Source organism: Eptesicus fuscus, chromosome 8 (genome assembly GCF_027574615.1).
Source record: "Eptesicus fuscus isolate TK198812 chromosome 8, DD_ASM_mEF_20220401, whole genome shotgun sequence".
Lineage (NCBI taxonomy): Eukaryota > Metazoa > Chordata > Mammalia > Chiroptera > Vespertilionidae > Eptesicus > Eptesicus fuscus.
Genome location: NC_072480.1, coordinates 5,310,053 through 5,336,067, shown reverse-complemented (window position 1 = coordinate 5,336,067; position 26,015 = coordinate 5,310,053). Strand labels below are relative to the sequence as shown.

Below are 26,015 nucleotides of genomic sequence, written 5' to 3'. Positions count from 1 at the left end.
AAGGGCCTAAATCCAAAACTACTATATTCAGCAAGACTAATTTAAAATTGAAGGTGAAATAAAATGTTTCCACACAAAAAAATCGTTTAAAAGAATATATTCCCACCAAACCAGCAATGGAAGAAATGTTAAAGGAAGTGCTTTAAGAAGAAGAAAAGGAGAGATAGAGGAAAATAAAAATGGCAATAAATAAATACCTGTCAATAATAATCTTAAATGTAAATGGATTAAATGTTCCAGTGAAGATTCATAGCATGCTGAATGGATAGGAAAACATGACCCATGTGTATACTGTCTACAAGTGACTCACCTCAGAACAAAATATACACAAAGCCCTAGCTGGTTTTGCTCAGTAGATAGAGTATGGGCTTACAGACTAAAGGGTCTCAGGTTCGATTCTGGTCAAGGGCACACAATGTCCTAATTTTGGGATTAATCTCCCCAGTAGGAGGTGTGCAGGAGGCAGCCAAGCAATGAATCTCTCTCATCATTGATGTTAACTCTTTCTCCCTCTTGCTCCCTCTCTGAAAATTAATAAAAATATATTAAAAAAATAAAAAGACACACACAAACTGAAAGTGAAGGAATGGAAAAATATATTCCACACTAATTCTGCAGAAATCTTGAGGAAGAAGAATGGATTAGGAGCGATCACAATCCTGGATATCAAACTATACTACAAAGCCAGTATAACCAAAATAGCCTAGTACTGGCACAATAACAGGCATATAGACCAAAGGATCAAAACAGAAACCCCAGAAATTAATCCACACGATTACGGTCAATTAATATTTCCCAAAGAAGGCAAGTGCATACAATAGAGTAAAGACAGTCTCTTCAACAAATATGTTTGGAAAACTGGACACACACATGCAAAAAGATGAAACTAGACCACAAACTTACACCATACACAAGAATAAACACAAGGTGAATAAAATTTTTAAATATAGGGCATTCTATATAATAAAAGCCTAATAAGCTAAGTGTCCCGTCGTCCGGCTGGCCGTTCTACCAATCAAATGTAATATGCTAATGATATGCTAAGGTCGCTCATTTGCTCACTATGGGGCAGAAGCTCGACCAGAAGGTTAGTAAGTCCAGCCAATAGGATTGAGTGAGACAGGCCAGACACACCCTGGAGCCCTCTGTGGTCCTTCCACGGCTGGCCAATTTCCCGTGTCCGTCCCAGGTCCCAATCATGCACCGGTGGGGTCCCTTGGCCTGGACTCTGCCTTCTCATAATCCGGGACCCCTTGGGGGATGTCAGAGAGCCAGTTTTGGCTCGATCCCGCAGGCCAGCCCGAGGGACTCCACTGGTGCACGAATTCGTAAACCTGGCCTCTAGTGAAAACATAAAAATCTTAGAGGAGAATATAGGCAGTAAAACTTCAGTCATCTCACATAGCTAATGTTTATGTGTACATCTCCTAGGACATAGGAAAGTAAGGAGAAAATAAACAAATGGGACTACATCAAAATAAAAAACTTCTGTACAGCAGAAGAAACCTCCATCAAAATGAAAAGGAAACTTATTGTATGGGAGGACATATTTGCCAATGATACATCTCATAAAGGGTTAATATCCAAAATATATAAAGTACTCATACAACTCAACAAAAGGAAGGCAAACAACCCAATTAAAAAATGGTTAGAAGATTTGAACAGATATTTCTCGAAAGAGGACATACAAATGGCCAAGAGACATATGAAAAAACTATAGGATCGGGCCTAAACAGGCAGTTGGACATCCCTCTCATAATTCAGGACTGCTGGCTCCCAACTGCTCGTCTGCCTGCCTTCCTTATTGCCCCTAACCGCTTCTGCCTGCCAGCCTGATCATCCCCTAACCACTCCCCTGCCAGACTGATTTATGCCTAACTGCTCCCCTGCCTGCCTGTTTGCCCCTAACTGCCCTCCCTTACAGGCCTGGTCACCCCTAACTGCCCTCCCCTGCAGACCTGGTCCCCCCCAACTGCTCTCCCCTGCAGGCCTGGGTCTCCCCCAACTGCCCTTCCCTGCAGGCCTGGTCGCACCCAACTTTCTTCCTCTCCCAGCCTGGTCACCCCTAACTGCCCTCCCCTGCAGGCTTGATAGCCCCCAACTGCCATCCCTTGCAGGCTTGGTCCCTCCCAACTGCCCTCCCCTGCTGGCCATCTTGTGTCCACATGGGGGCAATCATCTTTGTCCACAATGAAATTTTTTTACAGTCAAGTTTCTATACAAGATGTGAAGTGGTATAATATCCACTCGAAGATAGACTGTGACAAGTTAAAATACTATATAATAAAGATCTAATATGCAAATAGTCATCATGCCATCATGCCATAATGGCTCAGACACTCAACACTGGGGAGAGAGGAATGGGGACCAGCCAGGCTGTGGCCCATGAGAGGGACAAGCCACCTGCTCCAGGGTCCCGGGTGCCAGCAACTGCTCCTGTCCCTCTGGCCCAGGAGAGGGACAAGCCACAATCCTTGTGGTCCCGGGAGCCTGTGGCTGCAGCCTGGGTGAAGCCGCCTGCCCACGGTCCCCTGTGGCTGTGGCTGGCCTGGGTGAAGCTGGCCTGGGTCCTGGGTACCTGTGGCTGGCCAGAGGGAGGGAAGCCCGGGTTCCGGGTGTGGGGCGAGGCAGAGGTAGTTAGGGGCAATCAGGCCAGCAGGGGAGCAGTTAGGGGCGATCAGACAGGCAGGCAGAGGGGTTAGGGGTGATCCGGCAGGCAGGCAGAGGCAGTTAGGGGCGATCAGGCAGGCAGGCCGGTGAGCGGTTAGGAGCCAGCAGTCCCAGATTGCGAGAGGATCGGGCCTAAACCGGCAGTCGGACATTCCCGAAGGGGTCCCCAATTGAATAGGGTGCAGGCTGGGCTGAGGGAACCCTCCCTCTGTGCATGAATTTCGTGCACCGGGCCACTAGTAATACATATAACACGTGATTGTTGCAAAGGTTAAATTTATTTTGTCATTGTCAGGTTCATGTATGCAGAGAAATTTTAACTATTTCTAACAATACCTTTCTTATTACAGCTGGTATATTTTTATTTTTTTCTCTTATTTAAAGTGGTAATAGGTTTTTTCTTAAGTTTATAATCTTTTTTAAAAAAGTTTTTATCAGATTTATTGGGGTGACATTGGTTAATAGGACCATATAGGTTTCAAGTTTATATTTCTGTGATACAAGATCTGTATATTGTAGTGTGTGTCCACCCCCCAAAACCAAACCATCTCCTGACTCCATATATTAGGCTCTTCTCCACCAACCACCGCCTTCCCACTCCTTTCCCTCTGGTAACCAGCACTCTGCAGTCTGTGTCCACAAGTTTCAATTTTATATCCCACATATGAGTGAAATCATATGGTTCTTAGGTTTTTCTGACTGATTGATTTCACTTAACGTAATAGGTCTATCCATGTTGTCACAAATGTCAGTATTTTGTTTTTTTCTTCTGGTTGAATAGTATTCCATTGTACATATGTACCACATCTTTTTTACTCAATCCTCTATCAAAGTACATTTTGGTTATCTCCATGTCTTGGCCACTGTGAATAATGCTTCAATGAACATAGGGGTGCATATATCTTTGCAAATACTTGTTTTCCAGTTTTTGGGGTCGATACCCAGGAGAAGGATTGCTGGATCATATGATAATTTTATTCTTATTTTTTTGTGTGGAACTGCCAGACTGTTTTCCATAGTGGCTATACCAGTCTACATTCCCAATGTCAGTGAATTAGAGGATTCCCTTTTCTCTACAACCTCCCCAACACTTGTTCTTATTTGTCTTTTTGATACTAGCCATTCTAACAGGTGGTAACATGAATTTCTGTTTGGGGTTCATTAGGCTTTTGTGGAGTAACGTTGTTGGTATTCAATATGTTGATAAACTTGCATAGAAGTTTTTCATGTGCCAGGCACTGTGTGTGTGTGTGTGTGTGTGTGTGTGTGTGTACACTTGAAAGTAATAACAAGAAAAATTTATATTATAGATTATTAAAGTAAAATTTTATTTATATTTAATATAATCTGGTTTTAGGTGTTTTCTAATAAAAACAGTTTATAGTAAAAAACAATAAGAATGAGAAAATGAAGATGTGTTTATTAGCGTAATAAAATTTAACTCTTATAGAACTGAAGTGAGAATAAAAAAATAATATAAATACCACGGATTAATGCGTGGAAGGGTCACAACAAGTTTTTTACCTTAAATGTTTCTGTTCTTTAAAACTTTAGGGGTTTTATTGTATATTGCCTTTAAAATGAGTATTTAACTTAGCTTTATTTTTTCAGAGCACCTTCAAGTTTAAATCTGAGAGTGATATTCATTTGGCAGAACATCATAAACAGGTTCTATATGATGGAAAACTTGCAACTAGTATTGCATTTACGTATAATGCCAAGGCCACTGATGCTCAACTATGCCTGGAATCCTCACCAAAGGAAAATGCATCAATTTTTGTGCATTCCCCACATGCTTTAATGCTCCAGGTGGGTGAATAGTAACTTAGTTTTCATGTTCTCATCCTGGTTAACAGTATTTTTGTTTTACATATTAAACATTGTTCATCTATAAATCTACAACTGCTCTTTTGTTTTTCTTTTTGGTTTTCTAGTTCTTTGAATGACATTTTTTCCTTCTTCCCTTTTTTTGGGCAATATACTTTACCTTGGACTTGTCTCCTTAATAGGATATCTGTCATTTCTGATATCTCCTATCTTCTATAGCCTTTGAAATAAAATCTGTTGGTTAACTGAACAGATAGTTGTTAATATAAAAAATACTTTGGTTTAAGAACAGTAGTGTATATCTCCCTAACATAAAATTCCTTGAGTATCTTTAAATTAAGGTGACCGGATTTTAACATTGGTAAAGCGGGACACCATTGACCGAGGGGGGGGAGTTCTTCTTCTTCTTTTAAAAAAAAATATATTTTATTGATTTTTTACAGAGAGGAAGAGAGAGGGATAGAGAGTTAGAAACATCGATGAGAGAGAAACATCGATCAGCTGCCTCTTGCACACCCCCTACTGGGGATGTGCCCGCAACCAAGGTACATGCCCTTGACCGGAATTGAACATGGGACCCTTGAGTCTGCAGGCTGACGCTCTATCCACTGAGCCAAACCAGTTTCCGCCCGGGATGGGGGGGGAATTCTTGATTAAAAATTTGGTCTATATTGTAATCGCTTTGGGTTTTTTTAATAAAAGGAAATTCACTTCTTAGATCATCGTTTAATTTGCATCCTCTTTTCTTACTCATTATGTTAAAAATCTAAAAAAAATAATTTAAAATTGTATTATAAATTATTATATACATATAGCTTAAAAACACAGTAAGTACATAATTACATGAACATATTTTATTGTTTATAAATTAAATTAATTTGATTGTTATAAAGTAACTATATTTTAAAAATTATTTTAATCCTATATTTCTTTCTAAATAATAACAATACTAACTTGTATTATTTTTCCTCTGAATTTGCCATAACGTAAGTCGTAAGTGTCACTTTCAAGGCCGGCGCTAGACTTTTTGCCGCCACTATAAAATATAAATAATACGAATACTGTCTGCTAAATTCAAGAAAAATTATGTATTTATGAAATAAATAAATAAATTACTTACCTAAATTACCTGAATAGCTGATTTGTAATGACATCACTTGTTTAACTAGCTTACTAGCACGCGGTACGATGTGTATCGTCTGAGAGACAGTTACAAAATGTTTTCGTCGTTGCCAATCCCAAAAAATGCCATTGTTCATTAAGTCCAAACAATGGTGGTCGAATTCTAACAACTGATCAACAATGCGAACTTTGATAAGCAGTTCTCGATAATCAGTTCTCAACAATTATTTGTTATTATTAAAGTTTAACATTATAAAATTAACAAAAATAACATAAAACTCATATCCTGGCTAAATAGCCACCTGGCCGCCGAAAACCGTATATTCCCTTCCCGTTCTCCTGCCATTCCCTAGCTTGTGCATTCTTTCCAAAAATCGGGACTTTTTTAAAACACCGCAGGACGCGGGACAAATTGTTAAAAATCTGGACTGTCCCGCCAAAAGCAGGACATCTGGTCACCTTACTTTAAATCCATTAACAGTATTTCTTATAAAAATCTCTTGATTTATAACTTCATATTTTTTGTGTAAAAAATCTCTCAAGTTAAGATTTCAAATTTCTATTTTATATGGGCATCAAAAATTGTATAATTGAAGGTTTTTAAAATGTCTAGCTAATGTTATTTAATTGTATTTCAAAGTTATTTGGAACAAGGAAATAGTGATAATATTATGCTTCAGAAATATTATCAACATTTTTGTTTTCTGAATGTAGGATGTGAAAGCTATAGTAACACATTCAATTCATAGTGCAATTCATTCAATTGGAGGGATTCAAGTACTTTTCCCACTTTTTGCCCAATTGGATAATCGACAGCTCAATGACAGTCAAGTGGAAACAACTGTCTGGTAAGTTTTCTTTGAATGTATAATTTCTTACATTTTTTACATACTTAGAGTACACCTGGTATACTCGGTATTGTATAAATGTATTATAATATTTGGGTTTTATTCTTAGAGTTTGAATTAAAGTATTTTAGGAGTGAGGCAGATACATATTTAACCCTAAAGAGGAGAGACTTCCTTCATTATAAATAAAAAAATTCTTACCAGACGAAACATAGTGATTACATTATGCATTTGAGGAAAAATATTACTCTCAACATTATCCTTTGCAAATACTCATAGATTGGATTGTCCATGAGAAATCCTGCCAGGTTAAATAAAATTATTAGGGTAAAGTTTATTTTTAAGAGTAATATTTAATAACAGTTACATAATTTAAATACTGATATTATTTTATAATGCTGTTATCATAAGAGTAGCACAGACATTAGCTTTTCTTTATATATAGTTCATGTTTGAGAGCCCAAATCTAACCAGTGGCATCTGTGTCTATAAAAATTCAATATCTTCTAAGTAGGTTTATTTCTGTTTTTGTAGCTTCCCTCCTTTTTATTAAAAATATCTCATTCATAAAACTCTGATTTAATCATATCTTAGAATCATATATGTAAGAAGTTAAATGTAAATTTTAACAGCTCTTTAGGCTGTGTGCATTGCTATGTTTAGAGAATTTAAGGAAAAGTTTCATAGGCAAACATTAATTTCTACTTCAAAAATAATATATAGGAATGCTTCATTAGTATGCACATGAAATCGTTCCTTTTTGAATTGACAAAAAAACAACTAGTGAATGAATCAAAGATGGGAAAATTTAAAGTCCCCTGAAATATAACATGACTTTCTCATAGTTATTATCTAATCTAGCTATTAACAGAATTTTGTTGTATTATTGCTATTAATATTGTTCCTGTGGGTATAAATGTAAATATAAATATTACCTGTACCTTTATAAAATTCAGCTCCCGTCCATAGGTCATGCTTTCTTTCATATCAATATAGTATGAAGATTGAAGTTTTGAAGTGACATGGAATCCTGAGGTCATGTCCTGTTATCATACTACTTTTGTATGAGGTCTTAAATAATTTCATTGGCAGGCAGATCCGCATTTTGGAAAAATAAAATTTTAAATTCCAGTCCTGAATTTCAATTAAAAATGTTTTATCTTTATCATCTAAGTAATTCAGTACACATTATGATCAGTAATTAAAAACTTAGTAAACACTATGAAAAAAAGTTAAAGATGAGGTAGCCAGTAGAAAGTTCCATGTGTGATTTTAATATTTCTTATGAAATTACTATTAAGTCCATAATTATTTTAACCTGAAATGGAATTATTTTGCTTGAAAAAGAAATATTAGGAAGATTATGCTGTTTGAAATGTTATAACTAAAATTATCCACAATAACTTATATCTTTATGAATAGCTATTATAAAATCTTAGTGCTAAAATTATACTTAACAGTTTGTCTGGTTCATTCATCCAACACACATGGTTATTTTTAATTGCCTGTCATTAAAACTCATTTTTAGTTTTTACATTATATTTTGGTATTTAAATTGTATTTATTTTATTATAAAAGACAGTGTAAAGGTTCAGCATTCTGATTTTCATTTTGATTTGTTTCAAGTTACTTTAAATTTTCTCTGTAATAAATAACTTCAGTTTTTTCAGTGATATGTATGTTCTTAGTTTATGGCCAATAGAGAACATACAGATATCACTCTCCTTTTTAATAATAATACATACACAATTCCAAGCTACCCTGTGCTTTTTTGAATTCTTACCAGATGAAACATAATTACTATTTTTAGTTAATTGTGTCAAAAGCCCTTGATATCTGAGGTTCACTTATTTGTGGACAGTTGTGTGCATCAGTAATATAATCTTTTGTCATTTAAAGTTTTAAAGTGAACATTATAGACGTGTGTACATTAGTGATAAGGGCTTTGGGTTTTAAATGTTACATGCAAGTTGTTAAATGTGATTTCCCTCTCTATTTGAAGAACACAGAGTCTTAGCTACAGGATAGGGTAAGCATTATTAGAATTTCATGTTTTCTGGGAAAATAATAAATCCATATTTATGAATGAGACCTTGAAATAGCCTATATCTTATTTTTAGTCAGCATAAAAATATTGTGTGGGAATGAAAATCTATTTGAAGTTTTTAAATCTTCTAGATAAAATTCAAAAGACTCTTTTTTTTGGAAAATTTGTTCACAAATGAAATACATGCCAAAAATTGCAATATTACCTAATTCTTAATCACATTTTGGAGAAATTGAGCAAATCTCTAAAATAAGTTATTTTCCTTCTGTGTTTCAAATTGAAGCATTTTAGGTCCCATGTACTTTTCTCCACTCAGTAGTCATTTTAAATAAATTTTTTTTCTTTTACAATAAGACAACCTTTATTGGCACTACTGTGCCATTATTATAAACTTTGATGAGTTTTACTTGATATAAAGGGTTTAGGATTAAAATAATTTATTGAAATAATAATCTTATTTCCTGGAGCCTTTAAAAGTAGGCTTTATTTGTGTAAGATAATTTTTGTGGCTTGTTTTATCATAAAGGCTTCGTAATACAACTATTTTATGTGTGCCAGACTTGGGTTCAAATCTAAAGTTTACTGTTTCTTATTAGTGTAACTCTTGAGTGTGTTATTGCCTTTTTTGTGCTTCAGTCTACTGGATTATTTAGCTTAAATGCGATAAAATATATAGCTCAACATACTAATCACTCAGTACATGATGTTTTTTTTTTTTTTTATTATGAGTGTGGGCTAGGGGACTACAAGATTATCTAAAATACTATGGTTTTATATTTAAAATATATATTATCTCTCTTAAGAGTTAGTTGTTATTTATAGGGGCCATATTGTTTTATATTTGAACTTCTTTCTACTTATTTAAGTAGGTCTTTAATTTTGAATTTTAGTTGTAATGATCAAAACTTCTTTTGAATGATCCTATCCATTTTTTAGATAGAGTGGCTTAAAATTGAAGACTTTAACTCAATTTTTTAAACACATACACACACACACACACACACACACACTAGAGGCCCAGTGCACAGATTCGTGCACCGGTGGGGTCCCTCTGCCTAGCCTGCATCCTCTCGCAATCCAGGGGATGTCAGAGACCCAGTGCACAGATTCAGCCCCATCCCCACAGGCCAGGCCGAAGGACCCCACGGATTCCTGTACTGGGCCTCTAATATGCATATGAGATATTTGGTTAATCTCTTCCTCCCTTCCCCCTTCCCCCTTCCCTCTGAGATTCATCAGTCTATTCCCTGTTTCCATGCCTGTGTGTTGAGCGTCTGCCTCCTGGTGGTCAGTGTGCGTGATAGCTACCGGTCAAACAGTCGAACCATTGCTTAGGCTTTTATATATATAGATCTGTATAATATTTATTGATTTCAGAGAGGGAGAGAGAGATAGAAACATCAATCATCGATCAGCTGCCTCCTGCATACCGCCCGCTGGGGATGGTGCCTGCAACCCAGGCATGTGCCCTGACCAGGAATCAAACCATGACCAGCCACTGTGCCATGCTGGCTGGGCATTAACTCATGTTTTGAACAGACTCAAACAAAATCCCAGGTCAAACAAAGCTTGGACTGGTTTAAGATGATTTTCTTTAGTTGGTTTTTGGATTTTGTATAGTTATCCTCTTACTCTAGATCTTTAGAAATAATATTTTCTACATACTTTTATTTTAACATGTAGCTAGCCGTTAGCATGGCATAAAATAACTAACCAACAGAGGAGTAGATAAATACTCTTGAACTGAGTGAACTAACATGTGGCAACACACACTGTATTGTTGATGTGATCTGTTTTTAGTAAGTAAATGAGGCCAATATATGGTCACTATTGTGATTTCATCCTGTTCATAATGATTCTCAATCAGCATGATCACCTTGAGTAATACTGCCCAAATGACCAAAGCTATTTGGATGTTTTATCATTCCTTGGGGACTAGTAGTATTTTATATTGTACTGGTTGATCTTTCTCAGTCAAGTGACTATTGAGAGCATTAACTATGCAAATCGCATTTCACTAGACATTTAATAAATACTTAATGACTAAACGAATAAGCAGATGGCCCTAGCTGGTTTGGCTCCGTGGATAGAGCATCGGCCTGTGGACTGAAGGGTCCTGGTTCAATTCTGGTCAAGGGTAAGTGCCAGGTTTGCAGGCTCAATCCCTAATAGGGGGCATGCAGGAGGCAGCTGATCAATGATTCTCTCTCTTCATTGATGTTTCTATCTTTCCTTCTCCCTTCCTCTCTGAAATCAATAAAAAAACCAAATAATTTAGTCCTAACCGGTTTGGCTCAGTGGATAGAACATCGGCCTGCGGACTGAAGGGTCCCAGGTTCGATTCCATTCAAGGGCATGTACATTGGTTGTGGGCACATCCCCAGTAGGAGGTGTGCAGGAGGCAGCTGATGGATGTTTCTCCCTCATCGATATTTCTAATTATCCTTCTCCCTTCCTCTCTGTAAAAAATCAATAAAATAAAATAAAAAATAAATAAAATAATGAGCAGATTAATAAATTAAGAAGCATAACTCTAATCTTGAAATAATCATATCATCTGTATTTTGTGTCTAAGAGTGACTCAGTATATTAGAAATTTCATTTTCCTTTGATTTGGATTATCATACTCAGTGAATACAAATGACATATTCTTCTCAAATTTGGCCTACACCCCTTCTTTTTAAGAATGTATGTTATTAAATTCTATGGATGATACAAAACAGAATAAATCTTCTTCATTGTGTGACTTAAGAAATTACTTTGAAAAAATGTTTTTTTTTGTCTCAAGGTATAAATACATTTTTCACGTTAAGCAGTTAAAAATATATGAAGCCTTGGGCAGTGTTTTCAGTGGTTAGAGCATAGGGTTGTGGGTTTGATTCCTGGTCAAGGGTCAGGGGCAGGTATCTCGGTTGTAGATTCCATACCTGGCCCTAGTTGGAGTGTGTCCTGGAGGCAATCGATGTGTCTCTCTCACATAGATGTGTCTCTCATCTCTCTCTCCCCCCTCCTCTCTTTTTTCCCCTCTCTCCCTCCTTCCTTCACTCTCTCCTTATGTCCCTCTTTCCCTCCCCGCCTTTCTCCTTTCTCCTCCTTCCCTCCCTCTCTCCTCTCTCCCTCCTTCCCCCTTTCCAGTCTATCTAAAATTTACCTCAGGTGAGGATTAACAAGACAGACAAAAAATATGTGAAAAGAGTAGTTTTCATTAGAGACAGTGTGATGTGATGAGCAGGTCTTCTTTGGGTGTAATACAGATTAAGACAAACTGATGTTTTGTTACGTACTATCTGATTTTAGGAGATGGTAATGTTTGAGGGTGTGTAGTAGTAGTAGTAGTAGTAGTAGCGCGTGGTATTTATTGATAACTCACTATGTGCCAGTCACTGTTTGTGATTGTATTGTCTTTTCTGCTGATGAGGGAGGGAAAAATTAAGTAGCTTGCTCAAGATCCCAGAGACCCAAGTGGTACATTAGAACCAGGGCACTCTTCCTGAAAGACTGACTCCAGGGCCCTCCTTGGAAACCAGTACAGACAACACCGAGAGTCAGTTTTGCCAGCTGTGGAATGATTTTAATCATACCAACTTTACTTTATTGTAGTATGCATTTAAGTAAGGTAGTATATGTAAAGTGTCAGAGTTCCTGGTATATAGTAGGCATTTAATGAGTTTTCTTTCTTTTTTCCTCAGTAAATATTGGTAAGTCTATTGATGTGACACAATCTTGTAGTACTAAAACTTATTTTAATGCTATTTACTTCTGATAAATTATATAAACCAAAAATGAATTTCAAGTGATAACAAATAAATTATCAGAAGTATATAAATATTTTTCTCAGAGATGTTTTATTTTTATTATTAGATATGTAGTTTGATAGACTGCCTGACAGAATATAATGTATAAAAAGATTTGCCCTAGCCAGTTTTTCCCAGTGGTTAGAGCATCGGCTGTGCACTGAAGGATATTGGGTTCCATTCCCAGTTAAGGATGTGCACCTGGGTTGTGGGTTCACTCACAGCCCCCACTTGAGGCACTTGTGGGAAGCAACCAATGGATATGTCTCACATGGATGTTTCTCTTTCTAACCACCTCCTTCCCTTCTACTCTCTGTGAAAAAAGTAATTTAGAGAATTCCTTAACACATTGATGTTAATAATGCTATCATTGAGAATACTCTGGTAATATGAATATTAATGGATCATTAATTTGGTTAGTGAACTTAAATCAAGATTTTCTCCCCCCAAAAATACCTTGCTAACCAGTTATTACAGTAATTTTCTTGAATTTTATAGCCTCCTTAATAATTAAGCAACCCCCTTAATAATTAAAGGTTTTATAGTAAAGTACTAATTAGAACTAGTTTATATGCAAAACAACAAAATTACCTGAAAATTTCAACATTTCAGTGTCTAACTTACCTAATAGAGATTTTTTTCTTAAACTTCACAGTGACATTAAAATCTTTCTTCTGGCTATGTTTCCTGAATTCTTGTTCAAGGAAAAGTGCCTAGTATGTACATAATGTCAAAATTTGATTATCTAATTTTAGACCAACTGATATAAAAAATGAAATATGATTGCTTTCAGTAAGCAAAATAAGTGAGATCAATACTTTTTGTAATGGTTGTCTTCTGTGGAGGTTGTTGTTCATATATATAGAAGATAATTATTTCAGTTTCCAAAAGTTTTTAAATATTTTGAACATATACCTATCAGATCATGTTACTTTTGTATAGTTTTCAGAAATTTACATCTGTCACTCCTTAATATGCATATTTGTTGGTTTTACCTGTTTTGTAAAGATTACTAAGTTAGTAATGAAAATATTCTTTCACATGAAAGAGACACAAAAAATGCCTTTGAAGTATTGTGATACTACTATTATTAGAGGAGAAAATTTAATAATCTGTGTAGTGAGATTTAATGAGAGTAAAATATAACTTACATTGAATTCACTGAGCAAATTAATTTGTAAAGAGTGAAAAATAAAGTACAGTAAGCATTCTGTCTGAAACATAGGGACATTTTAATGTGATGTTCAAATTGTTCCCTCTTCTTTGTTAGGCAAGTCATTTTTATTCCAAGAAGTCTGTACAGAGGCTATCTAATAATAAAGTTTATAGTCTTATGTAATTTAGAGTGTTTTTCATAAGTAATTAATTTTCTACAATAATTCTTCAAATAAAACATTTCCTTCAAATTTAGTGAAATCCATTTTAACACTATGTTACTTTGTGCTGTTTTAGTTTACAACACATAATCTTTAATGCACTTCTTGCCTTCATTTTCCTCTAGTTTGCATATCTACATCATCTGTCATTCAATATTTCAATCATATCATGTTACAGAAGGTATTGTTATTTTATTATGGAAAAGTATTAATTTCTTTTAACTTCTCTATGTCTTTAAAATTCCTTTGAGAAGTAAATTGCTTAATTTTAATTTTATGGTAATCATACAGTCTAAAAAGAAAATTAGTATTATTTGTTTTTACAAGGAATATTGTCATATGCCTAAATATTTATGAATTTAATCTCAAAACTTCACAATATTTTTAATGAAAAAGTGGGTATAATACTGAGTCTCCCAGGTATTTAGGCTCTTTTCCTTCCTTTCTCCTGGATGTGATGACCTTTATGTGCAGTGAGTGGAATCTATAAAAAAACAACAACAGGGCATCATTAGGAGGTTGTAGTTAATTTAGTATTGGGGTTTTATTGCCTTTTATTTTTTTAAATATATTTTTATTGATTTCAGAGAGGAAGGGAGAAGGAGAGAGAGGTAGAAACATCAATAATGAGAGAGAATCATTGATTGGCTGTCTCATGCACGTTCCTAACTGGGGATTGAGCCTGAAACCTGGACATGTGCCCTTGACCAAAATCAAACCAGGGACCGGTCCCTTCCGTCTGCATTCCCAATGTCAGTGAATGAGGGTTCCCTTTTCCCACAGCCTCACCAACACCTGTTCTTGCTTGTCCTGTTGATAATGGCTGCTCTAACAGGTGTGAGCTGATACTCATTGTAGTTTTGATTTGCGTTTTCTTAATGGCTAGTGAGATTAAACATCTTTTCATATATCTATGGACTGTTCTTGTGTCTTCTTGGAAGAGGTGTGTTTTCAGGTCTTCTGCCCACTTTTTTGATTGGGTTGTTTTGTTTGGTCTTTTTATGAGTTCTTTATTAGAAATGAAACCTTTGTTAGAGCTATTGTTTGGAAATATCATTACCCATCTGGTTGGCTGCCTCTTTGTTTTTGTTTTGTTTGTTTGTTGTTGGTGGGTGTTTTTTTTTTTTTTGTCATTTCTTTGGCAGTTCAGAAGCTTTTTAGTTTTATACAGTCCCATTCATTTATTTTTGCCTTTACTGCCCTTGCCTTGGGGGTCAAGTTAATAAATGTTCTCTACCACCAAGGTCCGTAAGTTTGGTACCTATATTTTCCTCAATATAACTTATTGTTTTAGGTCTTATATGTAGGTCTTTGATCCATTTTGCATTAAGTTTTGTACCTAGGGACAAACTGTAATCCTGTTTCATTCCTTTGCATGTGCCTTTTTAGTTTTTTTCAGCACCATTTATTGAAGGACTAATTTTACTCCATTGTGTGTTTCTGACTCCGTTGTGGATAATTATCTGTTCACATACATGTGGTTTTATAGCTGGATTCTCTATTCTGTTCCATTGATCTGTGATCTCTGTCAATACCATGCTGTTTTGATTATCATAGCTTTGTAGTACAATTTGAACTTAGTGTGATACCTCCAGCTTTGTTCTTTTCTTCTCAGGATTGTTTTTGCTCTTTGGGGTCTTTTATGGTTCCATAAAAATCTGTTGATTTCTTGTTCTATTTCTTTAAAAAATGACATTGGGATTTTGATGATGATTGCATTAAATTTGTATGTTGCTTTGGGTAATATGGCCATTTTAACTATGTTGATTCTTCCAATCCAAGACGTGATTTTTTCCCATTTTGTTTTGTCTTTTTCACTCTCTTTTTAATAATTGTCAGTATATAAGTCCTTCATGTTCTTTGTTAAGTTTTTTTCCAGGTGTTTTATTCTTTGGTTTTAATTGCAAAAGGAAGGTGTGTTTTTTTTCTTTTTTTTTTTCTTTGTTTGTTTCATTTCTTTTTCTGCAGTTTTGTTGTTAGGAAGGCAATGGATTTTTGCATATTGCTTTTGTATCCTGCAACTTGACTGTATTTTTTTGTTGTTTCGAATCGTTTTTGGTGGAGTCTTTAAGTTTTTCTACATACAGAATCAAATCTTTCACAAAGAGTGACAGTTTTACTTTTTCCTTCACTATTTGGATGCCTTTTATTTCTTTCTCTTGCCTTATTGCTTTGGCTAGGACTCCCAGCATTATGTTGAATGAGAGTGGTGAGAGTGGACATCCTCGTCTTGTTCCTGATCTTGGAGGAAAAGCTTTCAGTTTTTTACCTTTGAGTATGATATTAGCTGACCGTTTATCATATATGGCTTTAATTAGTTCAAGATACTTACTTTCTATTCCTATTTTATTGAGTGTTTAAATCGTAAATATATGTTGTGTTTTTTCAGATGCTTTTTCTGTATCTATTGATAAAATAATGATTTTTATCCTTTCTTTTGTTAATATGGTGTATTACATTGATTGATTGTGTCTGTTGAACCCTCCTTGTGCACCTGGAATGAATCCTACTACATCGCATTGTATTAGAATTTTTTTTATGTATTTGATTTCCTAGTATTTTGTTGAAGATTTTTCTATCTGTATTAATCCTAGATATTGGTCTATAGTTTTCTTTCTTTGTGTTATCTTTGCCAGGTTTTGGTATCAGGGTTATGTTGGCCTCATAAAATGTGTTAGGAAGTATTGCCTCCTCTTCAACTTTTTGAGAAGGATAGGTTTTAAATCTTTGAACATTTGGCTATTTGGTCCTAGAATGTTCTTTTTTTGGGAGGTTTTTGATTATTGTTTCAACTTCCTCACTGCTGATTGGTCTATTTAGGTTTTTCAATTCCTCATGATTTAGTCTAGGAAGGTTATATATTTTTAGGAACTTATCCATTTCTTCTGGTTTATTGAATTTGGTGGCATATAGTCTTTCTTAATATTCTAATATAATCCTTTTTATATCTGTGATGTCTGTGGTGACGTCTTCTCTTTCATTTCAGATTTTGTTTACATGGGTTTTTTTTCTTTTTTCCTTAGTGAGTCTAACCAGGGCTTTGTCAATTTTATTAATCTTTTTAAAGACCCAGCTCTTTGTTTTATTAATATTTTGTATAGTTATTTTGTTCTCTCTTTCATTCAGTTCTGCTCTAATTTATATTATTTCCTTCTGCTGACTTTGGGTTGCTTTTGTTCTTCTTTTCTAGTTCTTTAAGATGTGATGTTAGGTTTTTTTACTTGGTATTTCTCTTGTTTCTTGAGATAGGCCTATAATTATATAAACTTCCTTCTTTTTTTAAATATATTTTTATTGATTTCAGAGAGGAAGGGAAAGGAAGAGAGAGATAGAAACATCAATGATGAGAGGGAATCATTGATTGGCTTCCTCCTGCACGCCCCCTACTGGGGACTTGAGCCCGAAACCCGGGCATGTGCCCTTGGCTGGAATCGAACCCAGGACCCTTGAGTCCACAGGCTGACGCTCTATACACTGAGCCAAACCAGCTAGGGCTAAACTTCCTTCTTATTACTACTGTTGCTGCATCCCAGATGTTTTGATGTGTTGTATTATTATTCTCCTTTGTCTCTATATGTCTTTTGATCTCTTCTTCTATTTCTTCTTTGACCCAGTCAATTTTTTTAGTAGTATGTTGTTTAATCTCCACATATTTGTGGGTTTCTTTACTTCCTTTTGCAGTTGATTTCTAATTTCAAGGCATTGTGGTTGTAGAATATGCTTGATATAATTTCAGTCTTCTTGAATTTGTTGATGTGAGTTTCGTGACCTAACATATGGTCTATCCTTGAGAATGTTCCAGGTGCACTGGAGAATAATGTGTAATCTGATGTTCTGGTATGAAAGGTTCTATAAATGTCAATTATGTCTATTTGGTCTAGGGTGTCATTTAAGGCCAATATTTCGTTACTGGTTTTCTGTTTGGTTGATATATCTAGAACTGTCAATGTAGTATTAAGGTCCCCAACTATGATTGTGTTTTGATGTATTTCTCCCTTTAGCTCTATAAGTAGTTGTTTGATACTCTCTGGTTGGGTGCATATATATTAAGAGGTGTTATGTTTTCTTCATGTAATGTCCCCTTTATCATTATGAAGTGTCCATCTTTGTCTCTTGTTATCTTTAAATCTATTTTGTCAGGTTTAAGTATGTCTAAACCTGCTTTTTTTCTGGATGTTACTTGCTTGGAGAATCATTTTCCACCCTTTTACTTTGCATCTACCTTTGTTTTTGCAGCTTACATGTGTGTCTTGTAGGCAGCATTTGGTTGGGTTTCATTTTTTGATCCATTCGGCTACTCTGGCTTTATGAGTGAATTCAGGCCATTTACACTTCGGGTAATTATTGATGTCTGAGGATTCCCTATAGCCATTTTATCTTTTGTTCTGGTAACTCTGTGCCTCCATTGGTTCTTTTCCTTTTTGTTTCTGTTTGGTGGTATTCCATACTTCTTTCCTTTATTTCCTCTTTTTTTAAGCTTTGTGTCCTGTTTTGAGGATTTTTGTGGGTGGTTACCATTAGGTTTATAAAAAATAAAGTTCATATATACCATAGTATTTTTTCTTTTGAGTTTAGGTGAAATTCATCCTCCTTTGCCAGTTCAGACCCTAACTCCCTTCCCCTTTTATGTTTTTGTTGTCACAAATTATCCCCATTTAAACTGTGACTTCTTTGGTGACCTTACTTGTAGTTTGTGACCTTCTGTTCTTTGTTTCATGTAGAGTAACTCCTTTGAGTATTTCCTTCAATGGAGGTATTCTGGTGATTAAATGCCTCAGCTTCTGTATGTCTTGGACCGTCTTTATTTCTCCTTCATACTTAAAGGATAATTTTGCTGCATGTATTATTCATGGCTGGCAATTTCTCTCTTTCAGACATTTGAATATTTGGTTTCTGTTCTTTTTTGTAGAGTTTCTGCTGAATAGTCAGATGAAATTCTGATGGGTTTTCCTTTATAGCTTTGAGAATTGTTTCCTTCTTTTCCTTGTCAGCTTTGAGAATTTTGTATTTGTCATTAATTTTTGACAGTTTTAATATCAAGTGTCTTGGAGAGGGCCTCTTTGGATTGAGGTACCCAGGTAATGTTTGCTTCTTGGATTCAAGGATCTAGTTCTTTCCATAGGTTTGGGAAGTTCTCATCCACTATAGTTTCAATAGACTCTCCATTCTCTTCTTCCTCTCTTCACCCTCTGGAATGCCTAATATTGTAATACTGCTTTTTCTGATGAAGTCAGATAGTTCTTTTAGAATTCTATCATTTTTCTTTATGCTGAGGTCTCTCTTCCTTCTATGCCTTTTCTAGACTCCTATCTTTGATATCACTAATACTTTCTTCCATCTGGTCCACTCTGTTTTCTTTGCTCAGTAGTTTACTCTTAATCTCTTCAATTGCATCCTTTATTACCAGGACTTCTGATTGGTTTTTAAAAAGTTTTAATGTCTTTGGTAAAGTATTCATTTTGTTCATTGATTTGTTTCTGAGTGACTTAACTGTATTTTCTTGCATCTCATTGTGTATTTTTAGAACTGCAATCTTGCAATCTCTGTCATTTATATCACATATTGCCTTGTGTTTCAGCTTGCTTTATCGGGAATTTTCATTTTCTTTCTGATCATCCTCATTACAGTGGTTATTCATGGTATTTACTGCTCTAGTTTACCTAGGCAATTATATCTGTCTATATTAATGGCTGTTGGCAGCTTCCTCTGAAGAGGTCTTTCTACTAGTTTCCAGTAGATGGTGCTGAATTGCAAAATTATTTACCTTTGTGATCTTCCAGTGTTGACCCCCAGGGCTTCTCTAAGATAGTACTGCTGGGCTGCTTTGGGTTGGGGATTGTATTGCCTTCACTGTAATGGTGACCCCTGACCTTTGTGGGGTCCCTCTCCAAGCACCCCACCTGGGGATCAGGAAAATAGTGCTTCTTTTCCAATTGCTCTTGGTTTTACAGGTCATATGCTCCTCAACCTGATTCCAAGGGCAATGGGAGGAGAGTATATTTTGGCAGTGCTCTGTGCTTCTGTTTCTTTGTCTGAAATACCACCAGCTGACAGTGGAGTAGAGCAGGGCAGATCTCTGCTCTGTCAGGCATCTGCTGGTTCAGTCAGTTAGCTCTGCTCACTGCTGGCCCTGCTGGACTGCCCCTGCAGTTCTCCTTTCCTCAGTGCTGAAGGAAGCCTTGAGCTCCTGGCTTCAGGGCTGCATCTGTGAGAAGTCTGTGCTTTCCTCCCTTCTTGTCTCTCTGTTTATTCCTGGTTGCCCAGTTGTAGATTATTCAATGCGTGGATCTCTGAAGTGTGCCTTTGTATCGAGCAGGGAATTCTTTGTTGAATTAAAGTTGCTTAACTTGTTGAAATTTCAGGGCGAGAGGCCAAGATTACCTCTCTCGCCTCTGATGTCACTTCCTATCATTATATTATTGTTAAAAATTGTATATTTTAGAGCAGTTTAATGTTTGCAATAAAATTTTGCAAGGCTCTGCCATATATTCTTTCTCCCCACACATTCATACTCTACCCCATTATCAACATCACTGACCAGAATTGTAATTTTTAATCAAGGTTTAAACTAAATTGATACTCATAGTTACTCAAAGTTTATACTTTGAGTTTACTCTGGTATTGTGCATTCTCATGTACATTGGGTTTTGACAAAAGTATAATAACATATATTAATCATTATTATGTTATAAAAAATATTTTCCCTGCCCTAAAAATCCTCTGTGCTTTGTCTGTTCAACCCACTCCCAGAAAATACTGACATTTTTATTGTCTCTATATATTTGCCTTTCCTAGAATGTCATATAGTTGAAATCATACAACAGGCAGCCTTTGCAGCTTTCTTTTCCCTTAGTAATATGCAGTGAAGGTTCCTTTATGTCTCTTTATGACTTGATACCACATTTCTTCTTAGCACTGGATATTCTATTTATGGACTTCCACAGTTAATTTATTCATTCACCTACTGAAGTACCTTGATTGCTTCCAAGTTTTGGGAATTATGAATAGACCTGGTATAAACATTTATGTACACGTTTTGTGGGAATATAAGTTTTCATCTCCTTTGGGTATTTATCAGGGAACATGGTTGGGTTCCATGTATTTATCAGGGAACATATGGCACAAGATGTTTAGTTTTGCAAGACACTTCCAAATTGTCTTCCAAAGTGGCTGTACTTTTGCATTCTCTCTAGCAGTGAATGAGAATTTCTATTGCTTCAGTTTTGCACCAGCATTTGATGTTGTCAGTGTTCTGGAATTTAGTCATTCTAGTAGTTGTGTGCTGGTATCTCATTTTCATTTTACTGGTGACATAAAATGTGGAGTATCCTTTCATATCTGTTTTTTGTTGTTGTTTTTTTTTTTTGTCATCTGTGTATCTTTGGTGATGTGTTTGTTAAAGTCTTTTCCACATTTATAATTTTTTAAATCATTACTTTTATATTTTTAAACTTGATTTTTTTGAGATACAGGAAGGGAGAGAGAGAAACATTAATGAGAGAGAAACATCAAATACCTGCCTTCTGCATGTCCCTTCCTAGGAACTGAGCATGCAACCCAGGCCGGGGCCTCTCAGTACCTGGGAGAATGCTCAACCACCAGAGCCACACTGGCCAGGGCTTTTGGCACATTTTTAATAGGGGCTGCTTTTTAATTATTGTTGAACTTTGATAGTTCTTTGTATATTTTTGAATATTAGTCCTTTATAACATGTATCTTTTGCAAATACTTTCTCCCACTCTGTGCCTTGTCTTTTAATCCTCTGAGTATTGTCTTTCTCAGAGCATAACCTTTAATTTTAATGAAGTCTACCTTATCAATTATTTTATGGATTGTGGCTTTGGTGTTTTATCTAAAATATCATCACCATACTAAAAGTAATTTAGATTTTTCTCTATGTTATCTACTAGGAGTGTTTAGTTTTGCATTTTACATTTAGGTCAATGGTCCATGTTAAGTAAAATATTGTGAAAGATGTAAAATTTATTTCTAGATTCACTTTTTATATGTGGTTATCCATTCTTTCAGCATCATTTGTTGAAGACACTATCTTTGCTGCATTATATTAACTTTGCTCATTTGTCATAGATCAGTTGACTATATTTATGGATGTCTATTTCTGGATCTCTAATCTTTTCCATTGATCTGTCTACTCTTTCACCAATACCACACTGTCTTGGTTACACTAGCTTTATAGTAATTCCTATAGCTGGTAGCTTCATTCTTCCAACTTTATTCTTCTTCAGTATTGTGTAGGCTATTCTCTCTCTCTCTCTCTCTCTCTTTTTGCTTCTCCATATATACTTGAGAATTAGTTTGTCAATATCCATAAGATAACTTATTGGGATTTTGATTGAAATTATATTGAATCAATATCCATCTTAATAATATTTAGTATATCTACTATCCATTTACATAAAACATCTCTTCAGTTATTTAGTTAACCTTTGATTTTGTTATTGAGAATTTTGTAGTTTTCTTCAATAGATCTTGCATATATTTTGTTAAATTTATAACTATCTAATTTGTATTTGTTTTGAATTTCAAATTTTACTTTTTTATTATCGGTATATAGGAAAGCAATTGAGTTATTTTATATTAACTTTGTATCCTGCAAACTTGCTAGAAATTGTTTTTCATTATCGGTATATAGGAAAGCAATTGAGTTATTTTATATTAACTTTGTATCCTGCAAACTTGCTATAAATCTTGGATATTTTTTGTTGATTCTTTCAGGTTGTCTACATAGACAGTAATGCCATCGGTGAACAAAAGAGTTTTATGTCTTTGTTTCCAGTCTGAATATTTTTTGTTGTCTTTCCTTGTCTTACCAATTTATCAAGGACTTCCAGTGCAATGTTAAAAAGGAGTAGTGAAAGGGACAGCGTAGCCTTTCATTCAGTCTTAGTGGGAAGGCTTGAGTTTTTCATCAATTATGAGGTTAGCTGTAAAGAAAGGTTCTCCTCCTAATTCACTGAATTTATTTTATTTTATTTTTATTTATTTTTTTTTACCATAAATGGTTTCTGGATGGTGTCAAAAGTATCAAATCCTTTTTCTGATGCTAAGAGCATGTAAATTTTTTTTAGCCTGTTGATATGATGGATTACATTAATTGACTTTTAAGTCTAGAACCAGCCTTATATACCTTGGATAAACCCTACTTGGTTGTGGTGGGTGCATAATTAATTCTATTTATACTTTTTTGGATTCAGTTTGCCAATTTTTTTTGTTGTTGCAGATTTTAGCATCTGTGCTCATTGAAGATACTGATTTATAGTTTTCTTTCTTATAATGTCTTTTTTGTTTGTTTTGTCATTAGAATAATACTGGTCTCATAGAAGGAGTTAGGAAATAGTTTCTCTGCTTCTACCCTCTTAAAGAAATGGTGGGAAATTGCCAAAAGTTGTTTAAGTGTTTGGTAATATTCACCAGTGAACCAATCTGGACCTGTTGCATCCTGTTTTAGAAAATTTTTAATTTATGATTCAGTTTCTTTAATAGTTATAGGTCTATTCAAAAATGTCTATTTTTGCATGAGTTTTGGCAGGTTATTTCTTTTAAGGAATTGGTCCTTTCATCTACGTTTTAAAATCGATGGGCATAGGATTGTTCATAGTATTCCTTTATTATCATTTTCCATGGGATCTGTAGTTATACCCCATCTTTCATTTTTTTATATTAGTATTTTGTATCCACTTTTTATTTTTCTTATTTTGGCTAATGGCTTACCAATTTTATTGATCTTTACAAAGAACTAGCTCTTGTTTCTGTTGATTTCCTGTTTTCAATTTCTTTGATTTTTATTCTAATTCTTCTTTTTTCTTCTTACTTTGGATGGAATTACTTTTTCTAGTTTCCTAAGGTATAAGTTTATATTATTGATTTTTAGACCTTTCTTCTTTTTGTAGAGTATAGAGGTCTGAGCACCCAATTCCTATGTATGGAGTGGTAGTTTCCCCCACACCTCTAAGCAGTTCTCTGCTATAGCACCTCTTTGTCATACAATTTAACTCAATTCTCACACTATTTACATGGAGATAGTTTCAGATTTTACAGGTTATTAAGAGCTCAGTCACACAAGACTGCCCTTACCACCCCGCCCCCCCCATTTCAGATTCTAGTTGCAAGCCAGATTATCACCTGTGCTTCTGATTAACTGACTATAGATTGGCAGTTCCAACAAGGTTCTGGTTGGACTTGAGATGTAAATAGCAAGTTCAGGTTATTACCTGTATTTCTTACCAACTGACTATAAATCAGAGGTTCCCACAATCCCCCCTTGGGTTTGATTAATTTGCTAGAGTGGCTCACACAGCTCAGAGAAACATTTTACTTACTGATTACTGGTTTATTTTAAAAGTATATGATAAAGGATGCTGATGATTATCCAAATGGAAGAGATTCTTAGGGCAAGGTATGGGGAAAATTCCTGGAGCTTTAGTGCCCTTCCCAGGTATGTCACTGTCCAAGCACCTCCACATGTTCACCAACCCTTTTCTTTTGGGTTTTTATGGAGGCTTCATTACATAGGCATGAATAATTAAATCATTGTCCACTGGTAATTAAGCAATCTCCAATTTCCCTCCCTGGAGATTAGGGAGAGTGATGGAGTCTGGAAGTTCCAACACACTAATCACATGGTTGGCTCCACAGCGACTAGGTCCCATTCTTAGGCAAGTTCCAAAATTTACCTCATTAACATAGCTAAAGACAGCTATAATTGTTCTGATCACTTAGAACATTTCAAGGACTTTAGGAGCTCTGTGCCAGATATTGGGGAGAAGACCAAATGTATTTATTATAAGTCATTATCATATTATGTTATGAATTTACCTATATGCATTGCTTTAATTTCATTCCACAAATTGGTAAATTGTGGTTTCATTTAAAATATTTTTAATATCTCATGATTCTTTTTTTTACCCAGGTATTACTTAGAAATGTGCTGTTTAATTTGTACTTCTTATGGGATTTTCCAGTTATCTGTTATTTCTACTTAATTCCACTATGATCTGAGTATAGATATTGTATGCTTTCTATTTTTTTTTTTTTTTAATTTGGAAGATGTGATTTGTGATCCAGAAGGTGGTCTGTCTTAGTGAATGTTTCATGTGAGCTTGAGAGGAATGCTTATTTTGCTGCTGTTGGATGAAGTAGTGTATAGATGTCAGTTATCTCCAGTGGTTTGTTGGTATTGTTGAGTTCAACTATATCCTGATTTTCTGCCTACTGTATTTGTCCTTTTGTTAGAGAGGAGTGTTGAAGTCTCTAACTATCATAGTGGATTCATTTCTTTCTCGTAGTTATAGCAGTTTTTGCATCATCTGGGTTGATGCTCTTGCACCTAGAGAATTCTTATGTCTATTCAGAAAATTGACCCTTTTAACATCATGCAATGCCCTTCTCAATCTTTGCAAATTTTCCTTGATTTGAAGACTGTTCTGTCTGAACAGTTATTTTAAACAAACTTATAAGATTACTTTAGATTAAATAATAGAAGTTTTTATTATTATTTCTTCAGTGTTCTTTCTTTATGTAGATCCAAGATTCTGACCTATGTTGTTTTCTTTCTCTTTAAAGAATTTCTTTTAACATTTTTTCACAAGTCAGTTCTACTGGAAACAAATTTCCTCAATTTTTGTTTGTTTGGGAGTCTATTTATTCTTCACTTTCAAAGGATAATTTTGCAGAGTACAGAAGTTGAGGTTGGTGGGGTTTTTTTCTTGAAGCTCTAAATATTTCACTCCATTCTCTTTATGCTTGTAGGGTTTCTGAGAAAAAGTTGGATGTCATTCTTTTTACTACATTTAAGTTGTCTTTTCCTTCTGGCATATTTCAGGAATTGCTGTTTAACTTTGATTTTCTGTAATTTGAAAATGATATGCGTAGGTGTAGTTTTCTTTTCCTTCCCTTTAAAATTTTTTTAAATTAAGATTTCCATCTCTATGCTTGCATTGCCCCTTTGTTCTTTCATGCTATATATTTTTATCATTCAGAACGCTTAGCATGTTAATTATAGTTGTTTTAAATTCCAATTCTGCTAATTCTAATATCCCAGCCATGTCTGGGTCTTATTCTTGATTTGTCTTTTTAAATTGGAATTGGCCTTCTAATTTTTCCTTAATAGACATTATGTATCTGGAAAAGGAATTGCTGTAAATAGGTCTTTAGAAATATGTTGGGGGTGGGAGCACACTATAGTCGTTATGATTGGGTCATTTTGTTTGTTTGTTTTTGTTTTTGACTATTAAAGTATTACAAATAGTAGTGCATTTGTCCCCTTTTCCCCCTATAGACCTACCCCGCCACCCCCCACCTCCTGGCACAC

The 26,015-nt window shown here is 35.1% G+C and overlaps 1 protein-coding gene across 2 annotated transcripts in view; it reads left to right on the top strand.

Moving 5' to 3' along the window:
* The window catches only part of NBEA (neurobeachin), an 896,160-nt gene that overhangs the window by 149,880 nt on the left and 720,265 nt on the right, over positions 1-26,015 (top strand). For both annotated transcript variants that reach the window (XM_028135810.2, XM_008158996.3), the window contains exons 9-10: positions 4,282-4,479; positions 6,334-6,467. In XM_028135810.2, coding sequence (XP_027991611.2) covers positions 4,282-4,479; positions 6,334-6,467 — 332 coding nt within the window. The remainder of the gene's footprint in view (positions 1-4,281; positions 4,480-6,333; positions 6,468-26,015) is intronic.